The sequence below is a fragment of the Dendrobium catenatum genome, unplaced genomic scaffold (genome assembly GCF_001605985.2).
Source record: "Dendrobium catenatum unplaced genomic scaffold, ASM160598v2 fragScaff_scaffold_231, whole genome shotgun sequence".
Taxonomy (NCBI): domain Eukaryota; kingdom Viridiplantae; phylum Streptophyta; class Magnoliopsida; order Asparagales; family Orchidaceae; genus Dendrobium; species Dendrobium catenatum.
The window spans coordinates 10,963,150-10,983,266 of record NW_021318693.1 but is presented as its reverse complement, the minus strand read 5'-3'; the positions used below and the strand labels follow the sequence as shown (position 1 = coordinate 10,983,266).

The window sequence follows — 20,117 nt, the reverse complement described above, 5'->3', positions numbered from 1 at the left end:
GTTTGTTCCCTGCTATCGTCCTTAAGATTTACTTTTGAATATGTTTGTTTTGATTAAGACTTGTATATGCATCTGTCATTGTTTCGAGGGGTGCAAAGCTATTTTATTTGCGAAAACAAGGTAAAACTATGATTACGTTTTGAATTCCTTTAATGCTTCCACTGAGGTTTTCTCCATATTTCTTTTACCATTTTTCTTTTAATACACGTGTTATGAGCTGCGATTTAGAGTTTGCTCTATCATAAATCTTAACCTTTTCATGTCCATTTATTATTGCACTGATGCCTGATGTCTGAGCATGTTGTAATGCAGATATTCAGATGTACATTGCGTACGAACCCAACTTCTTCTCTTGCAAATGATTGTATAATGGTGATGGCTGAAGGATTGCATTCTTGTTCATACAATCATGTTTTAAGTCTACTCTGGGGAAGTGGTTTTTCAACAAACTCGCAAAATAATAATTCAAATTCGGACTCTGAATGGGAATCTTTTTTAAGTACAGCGCACAAAATCATTGATCTGCTTCAGTCTAGTCATCCTTGTTTCCCTAAAATGCCTACCACTTCATGGGATTTTCTGATTAGTAGCAATTTCCATGCTAACTACGGTAAGCAAGTTTCAAACTCTCATCTTTCGGTGGTGTCTGTATTGAGTTCTAGAGATTCTCGCCCTACTGCTGTTCACGTGCATGACAAGAAAAGCCGAGAAGTGCTTTATTATACACAGCTTTTGTCAGAAATGCTAGATTCATTGCATGCCCTTTACGAGACCTTGAAGCTGAATAATCTTCGCAAGCAGTAAGAAACTTTTTCTCTGAGATGTTTATGAAGGTTACATATTTTTGAAAGCAGTTTAATTGCTATTTTTTAACTTCGGCTAGGATGTATTTTAGCTAAACTGCTCTCCATTTGCAGTAACTTTTTTTTTGACATATTAGTTTTGTCTGATCGTTCTTGAAGTTGCTCTTCCACGTTTCATTCTCTTGTGAGTTTTTTTGACCTTTTGCACTTGTTGATGTTCTAGATGAACGCGCTTAAACTTTCGGCATGTGATGTGCTTACTTTTTGCGAGCCCATGCCTTAGTATAATTTTCAGTTCATACGAAAAAGCTCCACGTTTATTAATACAGCAGTGGGAGCTTTTGTCTTCTATTATCTGTACCATAAATTGTGCAGTGGGTTTTCCACTGTTGAGTATCTCGCATTAAAAATTGTGTGAAATATGTATTCTTAAGGTTGTTCAAATTAATATGATATTTTAGTGGACTATTTGGTGCAGGTCACTTTCTTTTAGATCTAATAGTACGGTATCATAATTAAGTAAAAAAATTAAATAACTTAATAGTAAAACAAATTGATAAGTAAACTATTCATTATCATAGCTGCTATGTTGTTTTTGTTTTTCAAATAAATTTTATTGATTGTCTGCTTTCATTAAATTGTTATGCTGCCATTTGAAATCTTTTCTTCATAGTGAGGAGGAGACATAATGCTGCTGAAAGTCAAAAGTTCTTGAATGATTATAAACTTTTTATTGCATCTCATTTTTGTACTTGAGATGCTGGAGTTTGCTGTTAATTGCCAACAAGGTCAACTTGTCTTGTTTTGTATGTGGTGGAAGTGTCCCGTGACTGTCCACTATGAATCTTGTAGTTATGTGTCCAAAGAAATAAGCTACTGAAAATACGTACCTTTTCTACTATTTCATTCAAACCGCTGTTACTGAGCCGCAGATCATATAGACATGGAGGATCCACTCAATTTCCTTAAAAAAGTCTGTTTTTGAGAGCCATCTTTTCCCTTCTACTAATTTCCAAAAAAAAAAAAGGACAAGTCTTGAAATTCCTGAGTTTTGATGCTAAATCCTCAGAACATCGGAGTTGGTGAATGAGTGAATCGTCAAAGCAGATTATGCAGTAGTCTTGGAGTAAAAATGGACGAAATAAGCCAAGCCAAATATTGGCTTCCAGGAGCTATGATTCAACTCACCAAACTAGGTTTTACATATGGGGGTTATTTATAGAAAATAACTAGACAACTGAAAAATTACCCTATGGCTGATTACATAATAATCGTCATGAAATCAGTAAGTGATTGAAATCTAAAAACTAAGTTCTAATAAATCCATAATGAAAACACGCTGGTCTTCATCAATCTTGATCATCAGACATCCAGATATCAGACTGCATTATTATCATTTTTCTTACTTCCTAATTTCTGTATCTATTATAAAATTGTTTATGATCTTTAGCTAGTTATCTTGAAGTTTTAAAATAGGATTGGCCAGTTTGTTTAATTACAGCTGGAGCTATCAAACTTGAATTGCAAGTTATTAGTAGAAGTACTACGGAATAGCGTTCACAAGAATCAATCATAAAGGGAAGGATTATTAATTGCTGGGAGATTCTATTCTCTTTTCATAGGAATTATACGGAGCATTTAGTGTTGGGCTTTACACTTGGACACATAAAATGACCTTAGTACTTCAAATTGTTCTCAATGAACTAATGAGGCGGTGCTTCCTTTCTTAGTAGGTTGGTCATCCTTTTGCTATCCTAATGGTACATCTCTACTGCTTATAGCTATTAATTTAATCCAACATGATAGAAAAAGGCCTACTGCATCTATTTTCTATATTTTTTATTCTTTTTTATTCTTGCTTTTTTCTAGCAGTTTCATGAATATTGGTTGCTTGTCTGTTTTAGAAGCTGCTTTTGTGCGTCTCATCTTGGATCTTTCTGCATCTTTTTTCTCTTGTTTCTTTGATTGGTAAATCATCAATTGGCCTACATTGTGATCTCTTAACCGTAAACTAATCAATTAAATTGGAATGAATCTCTAGTGCTTTCCATATGACCTCAATATATACATATTCGACATATAACATTCCACACCAGAATGATATGCACATGGATGAGTCCATAATTCTTTAAACACGCCGGTATCTAAACTAAATGGCAACGACATTTGAATATGATTAAAAAAAAGGGTGGATACCTAGGTCTTGAAGGGTTGGTACACGTAGCTATACCTTTGTATTTGTTGAGGGACTGTTTCTGGTATTTCATTTTTATGTATGATAGCAAAAATAAATTTTGTTGAGTGATAATTAAAATATTTTGCCAGTGTTTCATGTCATAATGAATTCTGATGCACATTCCTACACATTTCACGGTGTTTTGGCGGAAGTACCAACCAAGGTTTGATTGTATGTTACAGTGGACGTTAACAATTGGCATTGCAACACAAACAATGGTGATGTTATGATACTGATTTGAAAAAAAATTTGCTTTATGGTAAATTCTTTTGAGAGCTTCTCTTATACAGTAAAACTTAATCAACTTCTTGATTGATGCTAAATAAGTCAGTGAAAAATGTCTAATTTTTACCTTTTTTTCTTGTAATTCTTTTATTGTCTTCTGGTTCATATGTTTGTGGTTCTCTTGTCTTCATCAATATATAGTGTCTAGTTTAAATCTGATGAGAGCTTCTCTTATATCGTAAGCCCTAATCAATTCCATGTTTGATGTAAAATAAGTTGGTGATATATAGAGTCTAGTTCAAATCTGATGAGTGTTTTTCTTATATTGTAAGTTGTAATTAATTCCTTGTTTGATGTAAAATAAGTTGGTGAACGATGTCTATTTTTTAACTTCTTTCTTGTATTTTTTTTTGTCTTTTGGTCATGTGTTTTTTCCTTCATCTCCATCTATATTTTGGGTGATTACTGTCAATTAGAGAAAACTTAGCTACTGGATGTTGAAACTTGGCAATGGCAAGCTAATGACATTTTGAATCTAGGAGTGAATAATTCTAGGTTGGGGATGTGAAAGTTAGTTGTGTTTGGGCTGATAAATTTTGAAAGGAAGAGGGAAAGAGGTCATGTGCAGATAAAAGTTGTTTTTCATTTTGAAAACTTGATATTGGTAATATTTTTGGTGTGATTTAATAATTTGAGTGTTATATAAATATATATTAAAGTTTTAGGATTAGGTATGTAAGTTCATAAGAATTTATGGTATGTATGTAAATCACCCTGTTATTTATTGTGTATTAAAGACAAGATCTTTAATGCAATCAAAAATTTGGGAGAGGGTCCCAAATTTTTGATCACAAAATAGAAATGATTTCCTAGATAAAATAAAGACACAAAATGCTCAAAAGGGTACAAATAAACCACAAATAACTTCACTTTAATATATAAAAGATTATTACAAATTGGACACTTACAAATGACACCTTACAACTCTTACAAACGACTCAAACAAGACAAACACCTAAAGTTGCATTTCTTTGAGAAGAAGGATACAGGTGGGGTGTAAACTTGCGGAGAGACGAAAGAGATTAGAAGCCCAAGAAGAAAGGTGGAGAAGAACTCGCAAGAGGAGCCAAGGCACGGGAAAACAAACAACCTTGGGATTCCCAAGAGACAAACTTGAATTTAAGACATAAAAACTATAAATAAAAATTACATAATTAAGATAACTAATGAACTAAAACTTAGCTAATAATGAGCTAACATTTAGTTCAATAAATGAACTAAAAATCTGCTCATAAATGAGCTAAATTTCAACTCAAAATTTATTGAGCTAGTAAGCTCAAGGGAAGTCAAAACCAACTTATTTTGGGTTTGAGTTGACCCCCTGTATGCCTACATCAATCTTCCATACTTCTTTCTTGTTGAAGTTGGTCATAAAAATTCATCTTGCCAAGTCTGAAATTTGCTTAGCTTTCTAGGTAGGTTTGATGAGAGTTTTGTGTAGATTAATCACATTGCACGTATAACACTTGATTTGCATTGGTTAGATAGTTTCATTAATTATCCAAATATAATATGTAGGAAATTTCATTAATTTTAGCAATTATTTCACATAAAAAATTTCCTAATCATCTTTCATATTTTCCATACCACATTGCATATTGTTCATTTACGGTCTTCTCCTTAAGGAATTCTATGAATTCTTGCTGCCATCATAAAATTAAAGTTCTTGATATTGCTGAGAATAGTAGAAGATGTGAAGGTGTATTTTAATTCCCCATTGATGCAGGCAAAAATATAGGGAGACCTAAATTTTTGCAAGTAAATTACAAGATTTCCTAGGTTATAAGAAAATATACAAAAAATTCAACTTTTATGGAAAAAAAGCCTCTCTTACAACTTTAAATAGAAATACACAACATCACTTTGACAACTTGAACTGATACTTACAAACACAAACATAAACAACACCTAAAGGAGCTCTTCTTTGCTTGAGACGAAAGATACAAGTCGCGTCGAACTTGTGGAGAGAAGAAATAAGTTAGAAGCCGAGACGAAGAGAGGACAAGCTCGCAAGCTTTCCTAGAAGAAGAGGTGAATGGAACAAGATCGCAAGCTTTTCCAAAGAAGAAAAAAAACATCAGGTTTTTGGCTCCAAAAATCTCTCCATAAAACTCTCTCTTTGAATACAAAACATCTACTATATATAGGAGAAAATGGGCAGCCAAACAGCCTCAAAGACTATTAATTAAACCACTTAGAATAGGGAAATGAAAGGTCCGAAATCAAACCATAAATAACACCCTAAAAGCCACACAGGAGTTCGTAAAATGCAACCAAAGGGGAATCGGGACAGCAGCCAGGGAACCGGGATAACAGCCAGGGAACCGGAACAGCGGCCAGGGAACTGGAGCAGGCAGCACAAGGGGAATCGAGACAACAGCCAGGGAACCGAAACCAGCAGCCCAAGGAACTGGAACAGACAACCATGCAGGGAAAATCAAGGGGTAACAAGGGGAACCAGAACATGCACCACTGAGATCTTCTTCCTAATAACAACCCTTTTTGCAGTAAGTGTCTCAGGTTGGTATAGTCTGTCGAACACAGTTCTTCATTGAGAAACATTTCTAGCAGTAGTTCTTACAGAATGGGACCTTCCAGAAAATTCTTCAGAGTTTACGCCGTATATAGGAACGACTGCAGCCTTTGCAGTAGCTGCTGAGAATTCGAGTCCACTAAAGTGAATGGTGGCTCCAGTACTTCCAGTCTCTATGACAGCATTCGCCAGTTGAATCCTGTCTCCTCATCCCAGTTGGACGGTCATCGGGGTGTTTTGCATTTCCATTCTGCAAAAATGAAAGGCAGGAGTTAGTGATCAAACTTGATACATCACCCCACACTTTCATACTGCAGAAATAACTCAAAACAAATAATAGAAGCAGGTATATTAGAAAAGAATTAAAACCCTGCACATTGAATTTTCGATGAATCATATTTAAAAGATTGATTTTTAGGAAATTTAAAATTTTAGTCCATATGGATTTGCTTGCTACTATAGCACTGAGACGACTAGCCAAAGATGGAAAGAGAAACCATTCCCCAGCGGAGTCGCCAAAAATTTGTGGGATCCGAAAATTCGGCCCCAGCCTCCCCGCCGCGCTGACTGTTTTGCTTTTTCTTTGGCGAGGGAGTTTTAACCGATTAAGTTCCGGGGTAAATTTTGGAAGACAGATAGGTTTGTTGATATGACACTACCTAGAGATTTCGTCCTCATTTTGTGAGAACTTTATGATCTGAGTTCTGGTTTCCTATAGGCGCAAGCCCCTATAGTTAATTACCCCTCCCGGTAACGAGTGAGAACTTTCGATTAAGGCCAGTCGTCAATCAGATACGTTATATCCGTTGATACACAAATATCATGCATATAATAGCAGCATGAGTTTAGGATGTTGGAAAATGATTGAGAATTGAAGAATTTGTAGGTTTAATATTTAAAATAAAAATTTTCACCATATTGCACTTAAAGCAGATGGTGGGGAAATGGATGATAGATACGATCAAGATCCCATGGTTCCGTCGTCCCGGGCCATCGTGGTCCCTAGTCTACTTAGTCAGAGGAGGTAGTCGACTCAACCTGCCAGAAGGATCCTTGTCGGCAGCCATAGGTTGCTTCGTCCAAGTGGATCTTGTAGACCTGGGGGAATGTTTGTCTAAGGGGACAAATTTGAATCCACCTTAGCTAACAGAGGGCTTTGTGCCCTATCAATCATATCCTATTGATTCATGTCTCAAGGATTTGACGCCAATAAGGAGCGTATCGGTTCTGGCCATAATCGATATTTCGTGGTGCCATTTGGCGGCAAAACCACTCGGTTCAGAGGGCCCCGGGTCATAATCGTTTATCCTGCGGTGTCATTTGGCGACAAAATCGCCGGTTAGAGGACACATACCACATTCTTATTGGTAGGAGATTGCTTGAGAATTGATCTTAGTGATATTTTCGACTAGGCATTTGACTCTTTGTGAGTTGAAGTAGTTTTCAATTTGTCCACCCAGGCAAACTGTTGCGAAGGGTGGATGAATTTTGCTTTAATTATTTAATGGATTTTATTTCAATTTTAAATATTTTGGAATTGGGATTTGTTGGGTTTTGGACTTTGTGGAGTTTGAAAGGCACTTGAAATGTTTGGAATGACCCCTCCGGTTGAGATTTGCATTTAACACGGCCATCATCATGGTGAAGTTAAAGTCACTTATATTTTCGTAGGAATTTGAATTTTGTGCAAATTTAGAAGCATTTGAAATTGTTCGTGAACCCCTCCGGTTGAGATCTACATTCAACATGGTCATCATCGGGGTGTTGGGTCATTCATTGACTAAACCTTGTCGACCATATCAACGTACCGACAGGGGATCGGGTTTCGTAGGCTTCGTGTCTTTGTTTGTGAATTTTTTTGTTAAAGACTTTGAATGCCTAATATGAATGTACAAAATAAATATTTCGGTCAATTTCGTGATCACATATTTATTTGATGGTTTGAACCCTGTCCACTCTTATTTACTTGCTTAGGAGGATCAGACTTCGTAGGCCTGTGCCTTTGTTAGTGAATTCTCTTGATTATAGGCCTTGAAAGCCCAATATGAATGCAATAAAACAAATATACCGGTCGTCATGACCATATACTTGTTTGTTGGTTTGAACCTTGTCGACTCCTATTGATCTGTATAGAAGGATAAGGTTCAAATTTGAATTCACTGATCAACCCGCGCAGCATCCCTGGGCGTCACGTATGTACCCATAGCACGCTCGCCGGGGCCAATGCGGGTGCTTGAGAATTTCATTGATTGGACGTACACCTTGTGTACCTATGTGTATACAAACTATAGTGCATGTGCAAGGGTACTTTGAAATATTTTAGTTGTGCGGGTAATCATCATTTGAGTGCACACAATTTTTCATTTGAGATCTTATACACGCTTTCTGTCCGCTAGTATGAGCGTTGCGGATCCGGTGGCGGTACGTTGTAGATTGTAGACGTCTTCTGTCTGCTTGTATAAGTGTTGCAGATCCGGTGGCGTTATGCTCTTAATGTTGACTCCCCCTTTCTCATTCACCGGGGAGAGTCTTTTTGAAGTTTGTAACCGTAACTTTGAAAATGACTCTTTCAAGCTCTTTAGTGTAGTAGACTTGTTATCTTTGATATTTATGGATGTCAGAATTGTTTTCTTTTTAAATATAGGACCAGGCAGAAACTTTGGATCACCAAGAAGTTTAGTTTGAATTTGCTTAAAATCTCTTCCATTCCACTAGGAGGCGTTCTTTTTCGTACGTTGAGTTGCCCTTGTACCCGACATACTTGAAGATCTTAATCACCGTTGTCGTAGGTGATATATGTACTTGTGCCCACAATGGTTCGTTGTACCTACGATATATCCACTGTTGTTATCCACAAGTGGTTTGTGTTTATTTGCAGGGACTTGTTGTATCCACTATGACCTCCTGGAAGTGCGTGTAGAAGACCCATTATTCCTACATCATATCCACCTTTTACCAATCTCAAGTGGGATGTTGATTGTACTTGTTGTAGGGATGGATCTTCCACTACGAAATGCCAGTATTGCCTTCTTCAATCAACAAGCATAGTTGCTTGTGTTGGAGGTTTCAATAATGCATTTAGGGGATATATGCATTATGCAACCCTTTATTGTCCTTGTGAGCATGTTGCTTTTAACCTCGTAGGGACTGTTGTAGGAGTCTGTTGCATTCATCATGATCCCCTTGCGTATATTTGTAGAATGTTAATTAATGTTGTTACAAGTCTTTGATTTTTTGCTTTTGAGATGGAAATTTGTATTACACATACCTCTTTTCTTTCTCATACAATGAATTGAGCACTATGAGTTTCATATTGTTCATTTGTTGAGGCATTCGTACAATCATTTCCACTCGTATTATTGCATTTCCTCTTGGCTTTCATTGACCCATGCTTGCAAGCAAGTTATGTCGCAAGCTCATTTGTTCGTCAACATTCACTTGAGCACATCGAAGGCTTGAATCTAGTCAAGTCTAAGTTCATAAGTCCTTGCAAGTTCTCATATTCAGCTCATGATTGAGTCTAAGTAGCAAGTTCAAGCTCTTCGTATTTATTTCTTTTGAATTCAAGTCCAAGTTCAAGTGCACAAGGTCACAGGTCCCTTGTGTTCAATTCGGTTCGAGTTCAAAATACATGTTCACATGCTTGTTCAGGGTCTTCTGAAGTCCTTGCAAGTTCAACTGAATATTCAAATTGATTTGCATTTTGGTTCCAATTTGATTTTATTTCATTTGGGTTTGACATTTAGAAATCATTTAAATTTTGTTCAGGTTTAGGTCCACAAGTCCACTGTTCATTTGAGTCCAAGTTCTATGCTTTCAGTTCAAGTACGAGTCCTCTGCATTGCTGATTAAGTGAGGTTTTCTTATTGTTCCGGTTTTGTACACTTCAGTGAAAATTTCGGCAGCACCCCGGCATATCCCCGTTTGGGGGAAATGTAGGGAGCTGGGCCTTCCCACCACGCTACTCGAGCATGTATGGTAGGTGTCTTCAGACACCGCGATCGTGCATCTTTTCATCCCACCACGCTATAAGAGCTTGTATGGGGCCTTCAACAGTACCCGTACGAGAACACCAGTGACTTCCCCACCACGCTACAAGAGCGTGTATAGGGCTTACCCACCGCGCTGTATGCTTTGCACCGGGCTCCCTCCTACCGTGCTACAAGAGCGCGTATAGGTGATTCTCCGGTCCGCTGCAAACATCGAGAATGAGATTTGGGAGTTTATACCTTGTGTAGCAGTCATTGGCGCCGATGTCGAGGTAGAGGACAGTCCCCCACAACCTACAAGGCGTGTATAGGGGCTTACCTGTCGCTGTCGCACCTATCGTGCCGGTTTTCCCCCCCGTGCTACATGAGCGTGTATAGGGGGTCACCGGCGCTCAAGTGCGTCGAGGCGGTGATTTAAGTCAGGAACTTATACCTTGAAGTCTGGACGGCTCGCGTGGATCGAGGCAAGGGAGCTCTTGGACCGAGGTAGGAGGCAAGCATTGCAATTAATGATAATTAATTAAAATCTATAACAATTCTTAATTATTATCAATTATAATTAATGTTATTAATTATAATAATTATAAGTAAATATTTAATTTAATAATTAATTAAAATTAATAATACTTAACATTTATATTAATTAATATATTAATATTAATTAGTTAGGCCTAATTATAATAATGATTAATTTAATAATTAATGAAATTAAGAGTTTAATATAATTAATAATAATATATAATATTAATTATAATTAATCATAATTAATATAATTAATAATTAATTATAATTAAGAAAATAATATAATTAATTATAATTAATATTAATTAAAAAAAAACTAATCTCTCCTCTCTCTACTCTCTTTGTTCGGAGAATTTACTGGATTGGCGAGAATCGCGTGAGAGGGAGGCAGTACCTTCACTTCCAGCCTTATGTTGCCGGATACTCCTATTATGAGGCGGCTGTATCGGATACTGTCGGATACGGACACGCCCCCGATACGGCACGGATACGTGTCGGACGCCTTGCCGTGTCCGATTAAATATTATTTTAAATTTGACTGGACACGCTATTCGATACGCGTGTCCTATTAAAAGAAAAACACGGAGCCACAATTTACCCTTTTCTTTTCGACTTCTCACCGTTCCGCTCAAAACACGGAGCAACATTTCAAAGAGCTAGGTTTTCGTTTCCACACACGTTCATATCTTCTTCTTATAGTTGAAGTGGCGAGCTCAATGACGCGAGTCATAGAAGCAAACAGGAAATCATTCCTTTTGTCGACAAAGAAGCTTGACAGACGCGAGCATTAAAGTCGAGATAGGATCATCCTTCGTCGACTGAAAGCGCTCGACACAACGCGAACAGTGAAGCAACGTGAGCAGTGTAGGTTCGTTTTCTTCATCGTTCTTCGTTTTCTAATCATAGGCTCAAGTAACGTGAAACTTGGTACCAGCTTGGTACCGAACGTTACTGAACTCGGTGTGCTCGGTACTCGGTACCGAGCAGGTATATTGGAACTACGGTACTGCTCGGCTATGGAACTGGTACCGCGATACAAGCTCGTATCTCGGGTACTTCGATGCGTACCGGAGCGGTAATTGGAACTCGATACTGCCGACTATTGTGGAACTCGGTATGCTCCGGTATTGAACTCAGTATCGCTCTCGTACTTATAACTTGTAGTTGCTTGTAATTACCTCGGTACCCTTAGGTCAATGCTCGGGGAGGTACACCGAATTTGTACCAAGCACTCAAAAATTCTCTCAAATTATCGTACCAGGTCTAACTCTCCGCCAGGAGGGGGCAGCGCCCGCCTGGACCCCCGGCAGAAGTCCAATATATCTACACTTTCAACCTAAATTTTTTCTGTTTCAAATTCATATGTTTATAATTTGTATAATTCCTTTGTGTGATACATGATTCTTAAGTGGAGCAATATTTGGTTCTGAATGATGGTCCAATCAGAAATTAATATTGAAGATAACAAACCTATTATGGGATTATGTTACATAAAATGGTAAAACATCAGAAGGGGATGGCAATATTGCATTCAAATTGCAATTTTTTGTAATGGCATCATACAAAGGATCTATTATAAGAGTGAAACAGCTACATTGTTTAAGTTCACGTGGTCATGGAATACAAAGTTTGCCCGTAATAAGCTCATCACAAATGGCCTGAATTACAAAGAAAAATCTAGCTGCAAGCTTGAACAAAGGAGTAATAAAGAAGCTTCCCAAAACATATTCCACTTTCCAACACTATGCTTCCATATCCTTCATCATCTTTCAATATAATGTGATGACATACTGTAACAAAGTGACCTTTTCGAATGGAGGATTGAACCAAAAAAAAATGAGAAAACATGTTGTAGATTAGTGCTTTGGAAGCATTTAATTTACAAATGAGAAAACAACTTAGACGGGAATAAATAGCATAAATGTATTTACTCAGCTGGACTTCCTTTTAACTAGCAAGGAATCCACATTACAAAAATGCCTTACATATGCCATGCAATAACAATTTCTGACAGGATACTGTGCCACCAGATAGAATGTCCATTAGAACGAAGTTGTGTGCAAAAGAGAGAGGACAATATTGATGAATGCTTGGCCTACTAGAGGAGTTTGAAGGAAAAAAGGAGTTACTTTGTTTGTCAGCGTGGACAGTCCACAGAAGAAGTACCACTTTATCAACTTCAATGGCTGTAATTGAAACCTATCCTTGTTATATCAAAGATGAAAATGGAAGCAGTACAATTAAAAGATAATTCTTCATTATCTAATTTTATCAAAGAAAGTTATCATATGTGGGGCCTTCAAACATCATTCAGTCATTTACTGATAATTGCACCTATTTGAGCTGCGTTCTACTTTAGAGCAAGCATATCCTTCATATTTTCTGACACCCCAATGTGTTGTGCAACGCTTAACTCTTTGAAGAATATTTGTGCAGCCTAAGAATACAGGCAAATGAAATCACCTAAAGTGAATGTCATTGATTCACACTGATTGCTGGAATGCCAATGTAATTAGAAATTTATTATGGAGAATTCACTCCATGGAGACTCCTATGTTCAATGATTTCTCTAATTTAAAGATGCTGCAGTTTGCTGAAAACTCGGTTTGCCTTCAGTAATAGTATGTTGAGAAGATTACAAAAAAATTAAAAAATGCTCTTCAACTAATGCAGTACAAATGGACATGTTATATGGGAGATTGTGTTTGAAAGGCTAGTATGTAAAGAAAACTTCAGATATTATAGTGTCGGGATGAGAATGAATACACACAAATTTCACAGACCCAATTAAAATGATTGTGAGAGTAGCTGATACGGATTAAGTTCTTGTTACATCTCATATGAGATGTTGCGGATTTCAATGCTAGCCAAAGTAATAGAATTATTAATAGACATTGAGAGAAGACACTTCATGAAGACTCAACTTTTGGGATGTTATCTAGTTTAATTCTATGAAGTATGTTGGAGCAAAAGCAATCACCTTTACATTGCTGCTCACTCACTAAGTCCAAGGTAAATTTCAACACTTTTTATTATGATTCACAAATTGGTTGTTTTTAATCAACATTTTTATACATTATTCTTTAATTTAGTTATTGAAATATCAACTAAAGAATGACTTCAAGGGATTCTCAAAAAGTTCTCCACAGAAATATTTAGAAATTTTCAAATATGAGGAAGACATGTTGAAGTGTTATTTTCCAAATGAGGAGGAGAGAAAAGGTCAATATTGAGCTTGCTAATTTTTTGGTATTTTGAAGACTTTGGTGACCAGAGTCATTGCGTGATAGGTTGAGAATTGATCGATATAATGTGGATTATACCATGAGCTCATCACTGCACTTCAACAATCGCCATAAAATTGCTTGCCAAGTTTATCCTCATCCTGTTGGAAAGAATTGGACGCACACTCATTCACAACATTGAGAGAATAAACATTACTCCACAACGGGCTTGAAGATTTAGTTTACGTCTATAACAAACCTTCGACTTCTCTCAAGGAAAACTCCAACTTATATGGAAGAGTAACAGGATTGTGGATGTGTTGGAGATGGACTTTGAATCTCTGAGATGCATATGGAATAATATTAGAAATATTGCTAATCTTTCCACTTGATGAGCCTGAATTAGAAGCTATGATATTTATTGAAGATGATATAGAAAACTCAAAGACAAACCACTGAAGAAGACTAATCTATCATCCTTCTATTTAAATAGTTTGAAATTTCATGTGACTGGCAAATTTATCTTCTTGTTTTTGTGTTGTATCTAGACATTTCAAATACTTAATACTACATGTTTATTCAATTTTTTTGTCATTTCAAATATTACACTTTGATTACTTTATTAATTTTTATGTATTATTTATATATTATAATGCCGTATCCGCGCCGTATCCGTATCCTATATTTTTAAGAATTGGCGTGTCCCGTATCCGTATCGTGTCGTATCCGTATCGCCGTATCCGTATCGGTGCAACATAGCTTCCAGCGAGCTCCCGTTTGTGGCTTCCGTTCAATAAGAAGGGAATGTCGTCGCCGGAGCCAAGTCGAACAACCACGAAGGTCGGAGAAGCGTGCGAACGGAAGCAAGTTACCTTCACAGTTTCGCGAGCTAACGTTGTTGCTTCCGATGAAAATGTCGTAACTTTCGAATTGACGGGAAGGGAACGTCGGAGAGTGAGCAAAGTCGCGCGTCCACGACGGAGCTGAGGCAACGATCAAAAGGGAGAAAATTACTTTCATGGCCGGGGAGCTCCAGTGGCTGCTTCCGAGCAAACTGTTGTAACTTCCGATCCACTTGGGAGGAGAAAGAGCGAGAGCGACAGAGGGAGAGCGATCGAGAGAGGAGAGCGGGATCGTGCGAGAACAGAGAGGGTCGAATCCCTTCCTTTGGCTCTTTTAACGTCGCGAGGAAGAGATCGTGGGGCGAAATGACTCGGGCGTGGCTTCGACGTGGGGATGGCAGAGCAGGTAAGTAAAAAAAATCCTTTTTTTTATTCAACACAGGTCAACACAGAGTTGAGGGAGATAAAGGAGCGGGATAAGAGAAGGGGGAAGAGGTAGTGAAGGTCAAGCTAAAAAAGCCTAAGAAACCCAGGATGACAGTCCACGAGGCCATCTCTAAGATTGGCACATCCGATCTCACTGCAAACCTTGCAGAGGTTTCAATTTCCTATGAGTCACAGTATGATATCCATCTGATGAAATTTGAGGACTACTTTGGGCGAGCATTTTTTGGTGTCAGTTCCTCACAATTCTCTTGGACGAAAAGGTTAAAGGAGTCATCTATTGCTAAAATCATAGAAATCCCTATATGTCATATTTCAGAACAATTTTACATGACTTCAGTTGATTGGAGTGTTTGAAATCACCTTAGGCTCTTGCTGATTTTGTTTTGTGGTGCCTAGATTACATTCTTGTTGATCTTGCAATTCAGCAGACTGCCCCTAAAGGCTCTTGAAAGGTACAAAGAAACCTCCTTCAAAATCTCAGGCTGCAATATTTATTGTATTGGCAATGGTTGTTCGACAAAAACCTGAGGTGCTCAGTAATCTTCTCAACTAAAACTAAGAGACAATCTAATGGTAATCCGTAGACAAGGGGTTTGACTTTGTAGTTAATTGAGAGTATTTTGGCAAGGCTAAATCTTGTCCCATTCTAATAAATGGTTTGTTAGAAAAGGAGAGCGCATTGCCCCTCCTTTTACACTTGATTTATTTATGCAGGCAACTTTTTTTGCTCACTTTGCTCGAGCGAAGACTATAGAGAGATTAGAAGCAGTTTATTCTACCTTAAAGGAGTTGGTGCTTGCTGGTTCTCCATGTTCCCACCACTGGCCTTCATTATCGAAATTCTGATGAATACAAGTTTCCACAATCATCCTTTATGTCCTGAATTCTTAAGAATACTGGATCCCCCCTACTGGCATTCAATGCTAAAATTTTAAGGAATATTGGTCATGCTTCCTTTATGCGTCCAAGATCGAGGAGAGATTTAGCGGGTGGGCTACTCTTGCATGCATTTGGAGTGGAATTGAGTAGAGCCGAGCAAAAGCCTCTTGCGTGCGTTTGGAAAGAGCCGAGAGTTCCCTCTTGTGCGGATCTAGGGTCGGGACAAGCAAGATTGCGAGGCCTACAATCCTTCCTCAGATCAGACTAGAGGGATCAGAGGCCTTGCGTGCGCTTATACTGGTCCAATCGAACATGAGTTTGTTTGGGTGGTGTCGGACGACTGATTTGCATTTGGCTGGAGGTTGGCTCTGTCGAACGGGAGGAGATTTGCGTGTCGAGTGTTGAGCCGCTTGAATTGTAATTTTTTTGCTGCTGCCCTTGAAGCTTGCCGCAACCCTTAAAATAGAATTTTTTCTTTCTTTCTACTGTTGTGAGTTTATTGCTAACCTTCTCTTATTGGAGTTATTCTATTTATAACCAACACAGCCTTTATTGTTGTCTTGCTTAATATAGCTCTACCTTTGGGATTGATTACCAAGCTAGGAATGACAGATCTATATTCCCGTGCTTGAGGGGGAGTGCCAAATATGGTTATAACCATCCCAATTGTCCCTTAGCTCTTGATCCTTTGGCCAGCATGAGGATTCGTGGGTGGCTCACCTGGATTATGCCAATCTCCATCCATATTTGGATGGCCTATTTAGGAAGATTATATTAGGGCAATTATGCATGATTCGGTAGTTATTTGTTTCTTTATTAAAATATCTTGTATATATCTAATAATAAGGGATAGTTGTGTAATAAAATAAAGCTTTTTCCCAATATGTAAATTTAACAGTTCATATAAGCTTATATACTTTCAATTATTGATATATACATAAATATACATCTACATACAAAGTTATCCGTGTTTATAGATTTATATAATATTTCTTAATAAAGAAATAAATAATTATGAAATAATGTGTAATTTTCTTATTATAATCCTTCCTAAATCAACCACTCAAATATTGAGGGAGTTTGATGTGATTTAGGTGAGCCTCTCATGGATCTCCATGCTAGCCATGAGATCAAGGGCCAAAGAACGACTTGGATTTAACACTCCCCCTCAAGCTATGTAATATAGATCTATCATTGCCAACTTGATAATTACTCCCAAAAAGATAGAGTTATCAAGTCCCTTGGTAATAATGTCTACAAGCTGATCTTTTGATGAGACATGGTAAATACAAATAAGTACTATCCAATTTCTTCTTTATGAAATGTCTGCTCACTTCTATATACGTGGTTCTGTTATGTTGAACTAGATTGTGAGCTATGTTGATTGCTGATTTGTTGTTATAGTGTAGCTTCATGGTTCCTTTCCACTTGATCATTAGATCTTCTAGAATCATCTTGATCCATAGTAGCTCCAATATACCTAAAGCCATAGCTTTGAATTTTACTTCATCACTAGACATTGCCACCACATTCTATTTCTTGCTCCTCTATATAACTAGGTTTTCTCTAAGGAATGTGTAATATCCTTAGGTAGGTCATCTACTGGTAATTCTGCATAATCTGCATCACTATAAGTTTATAGGATTATTCCATTTAAAAATGCCCTTTTCTGGGTTTCCCTTTGTAATATCCAAAGTCCTTTTATTTACTGTAATTGTGATATTTTTTTTTAGAGTATTATTAATTAATTATCAGTAATTATATTGGGAAATATACTAATTTAAATTAGATAATTCTTTAATTATGAAGGGATGAATAGATGCTTCCAAGGGATATGAAGAGAAGTTATTAGATGAGCCTTATCCATTTATTAGTCTAACCGTATTACATGCAAGAATCAGGCAGCGGGACTGTAGCCAATTCGCAGAATTCACTGTAGCGTGCTTCGGCATAGTGGGTTGGGGCACAGTGTTTTCTCGGTAGGAATTTCGCATAGAGCAGTTGTATAGGTATTCCTTTAGCAGAATTCAGTGCAATACCTAAGAAGATTTCGGCTTGGTGCAGGAATCTCCTTGTTCGGTCAGATGAAGACTGCGGTATAGAGGATGCAAGAGTAGTGTTTGGCAAAGTGTTTTAGGCACTGTAGTAGATTTTCTGCAAAGTGTTTGCAAGTGGGTTGTAGATTCCTTTGGCTCACCACATAGAGCAATTCAGTGTAGAGCAAGTTGGCAAATTGTTGAAGGAAAGATTTCATGTAGCATTGTAGGAAAGCGAAAGGTACAGGTAAGCGAAAAGTTTTTATTAGAAACCTGTAACCAAAATTTCTATGTGATTAATTTAGAATTTTCTGATGAAATTGTAGTTTGTAATAACTTGAAGGAATAATGATTTTGGTGTGGTATTTTGGAAAGTAAGAGTTGAAGAAGAATAAGTAGTAGAAGAGAAGGTAAGGATTTAATGTTGTCACTATCTTTTATATTCCTTAAATTTAGCAAAGTTCTAAAGATGATAATTAGATTGTATTGTAGGATTCTTTGGACTATGCAAAGTAGAAGTTACGAGGTAAATGATAATGTTAGTATAAATGAATTTATGCAAAGTTATTTGTATAATATATGGAGTCTAGAGAGAATTAAATTGTGTAGGTTACTTACAATCGAAGAAGAGTGCAAGGTGAAGTTGAAAAGACAAATTTTCAAGGAAGTAAGTAATGCATTTATATTTAAATATAAGAACATTCATTTATAGGCATGAAGGTTGATTTTAAATGCATTAAAGTAAAATGTTATTAAATTTGTTTAATGTATATAAATGATTTTTAATTCAAGTTTCTAGGTATGAATAACCAGATACATAATAACATCAGGTAAGGGTAAAATAAGATTTAGTATGTTAATCTAAAAATTTTCCTATTTGATACTGTTGTGGGAAGATGTCAATTTCCTTGCATATAATATGCATTTTAATTGTACACCGGTGATCATAACAATGATTATGAAAGAATGCAATAATTTAAGTATGACTTATGAATACTGCAAAGCTTAGTGAAATCAATTATAAGTAAGATTTGGATATAAATGATGTATAACTGTAATTACAGGTGGAGCAAAAGGGATTCCAGGGCCAAAATGGACCCCAGATAATATACATGTATTACAGAAAGGGCAAAAGAGACCCCAAAGAATATGATACATACACAACATGTGGGGCAAAAGGGACATCCAAAGAAGCAAAATTGACCTCTATGTAATTCAATGACGATAATGTTAGGTTTATCTAGACTCTATTAAATAATGTTATGAAAGTATAGCAAAATCTTTTATAAATTAAAAATGATATTCATTATAGAATTCAGAAGAAGTAAAGAGTAAGGTTAATTAAGAATTTATGATGATTCCAATGTTTGATTAATTTCAATGATTGTATTTTAATGTTAATTAATTTGCAAAGCTTATTGAGTCTTATAGCTCACTAATTTTTTCTTATTGGTTATTGTTATAGGAAAGGGCAAGGAGAAGAATGTTGCAGATTAATTTATGCAAATTATTTATTCTTTTTTATGTTAAAGCTATGTTTGTTAGTAAGTCTTCTGGTGAGATTTGAAAATGACAATAATGTTAGGTTTATTTGGATTTTCTTAGTGGCTATGTATGTTTATTCTATCTGCTGTTTAGGGGTATTGTGGGGTGTTACACCCTTGAGGTAGTGTAATATTTTGTCTACTGTTTGCATGTGAGTCTGTTTTGGATTCTACATGATTTGACTGACCCTGCTTACAATAAAGGCTATATCTGGTATAGTATGGGAAAAGGTTCATCAATTTCCACACAAGTATTTGGTAAGCTCCCTTATATATATATAATCATGTTATACCCAAAGGAAACAAAGTGAGATGAAAGCAAAGTAGAAATCCAACATACATACCTCAAAACCATCAGATCCTCGAATCCTGCCAAGATCGCGTCGATTCGGCGCCGTCCGCGATCGCTTCCCAGGTAACCCACGACTCTACACCACTTCGATCTCAGCTCTTCGATGTCGTTAAATACCAAGCCAAACAGAGCTTTTGGGTCTGCTTCTACATACGCGAAAATCTCGAACTCCCTTCCTCCCGATCCCTTAAAGCCGCAGAAGCTCCAAGCCACGATCTTCTATCCGACCAAGCCCTGCCGAACCCTCTGCTCCTCACCCAACCTCATTTCTCCAGGCCAAAACCGAAGTCCTAGCTTCCGTCACCAACACCTCAAGCTCCATACCATTGACCCCCTGGTTCCTTCAGTCCCGAGAGAGAAGAGAGGGAGAGAGAGAGAGCGGGGGAGAGAGAGAGAGAGAGAGAGAGAGAGAGAGAGAGGGAGAG

At 37.1% G+C, this 20,117-nt stretch overlaps 1 protein-coding gene across 2 annotated transcripts in view; it reads left to right on the top strand.

Moving 5' to 3' along the window:
• The window catches only part of LOC110111639 (anaphase-promoting complex subunit 1), a 177,681-nt gene that overhangs the window by 53,454 nt on the left and 104,110 nt on the right, over nt 1-20,117 (top strand). For both annotated transcript variants that reach the window (XM_020843595.2, XM_028693179.1), the window contains one exon: nt 313-800. In XM_020843595.2, the coding sequence (XP_020699254.1) occupies nt 313-800 (488 nt within the window). The remainder of the gene's footprint in view (nt 1-312; nt 801-20,117) is intronic.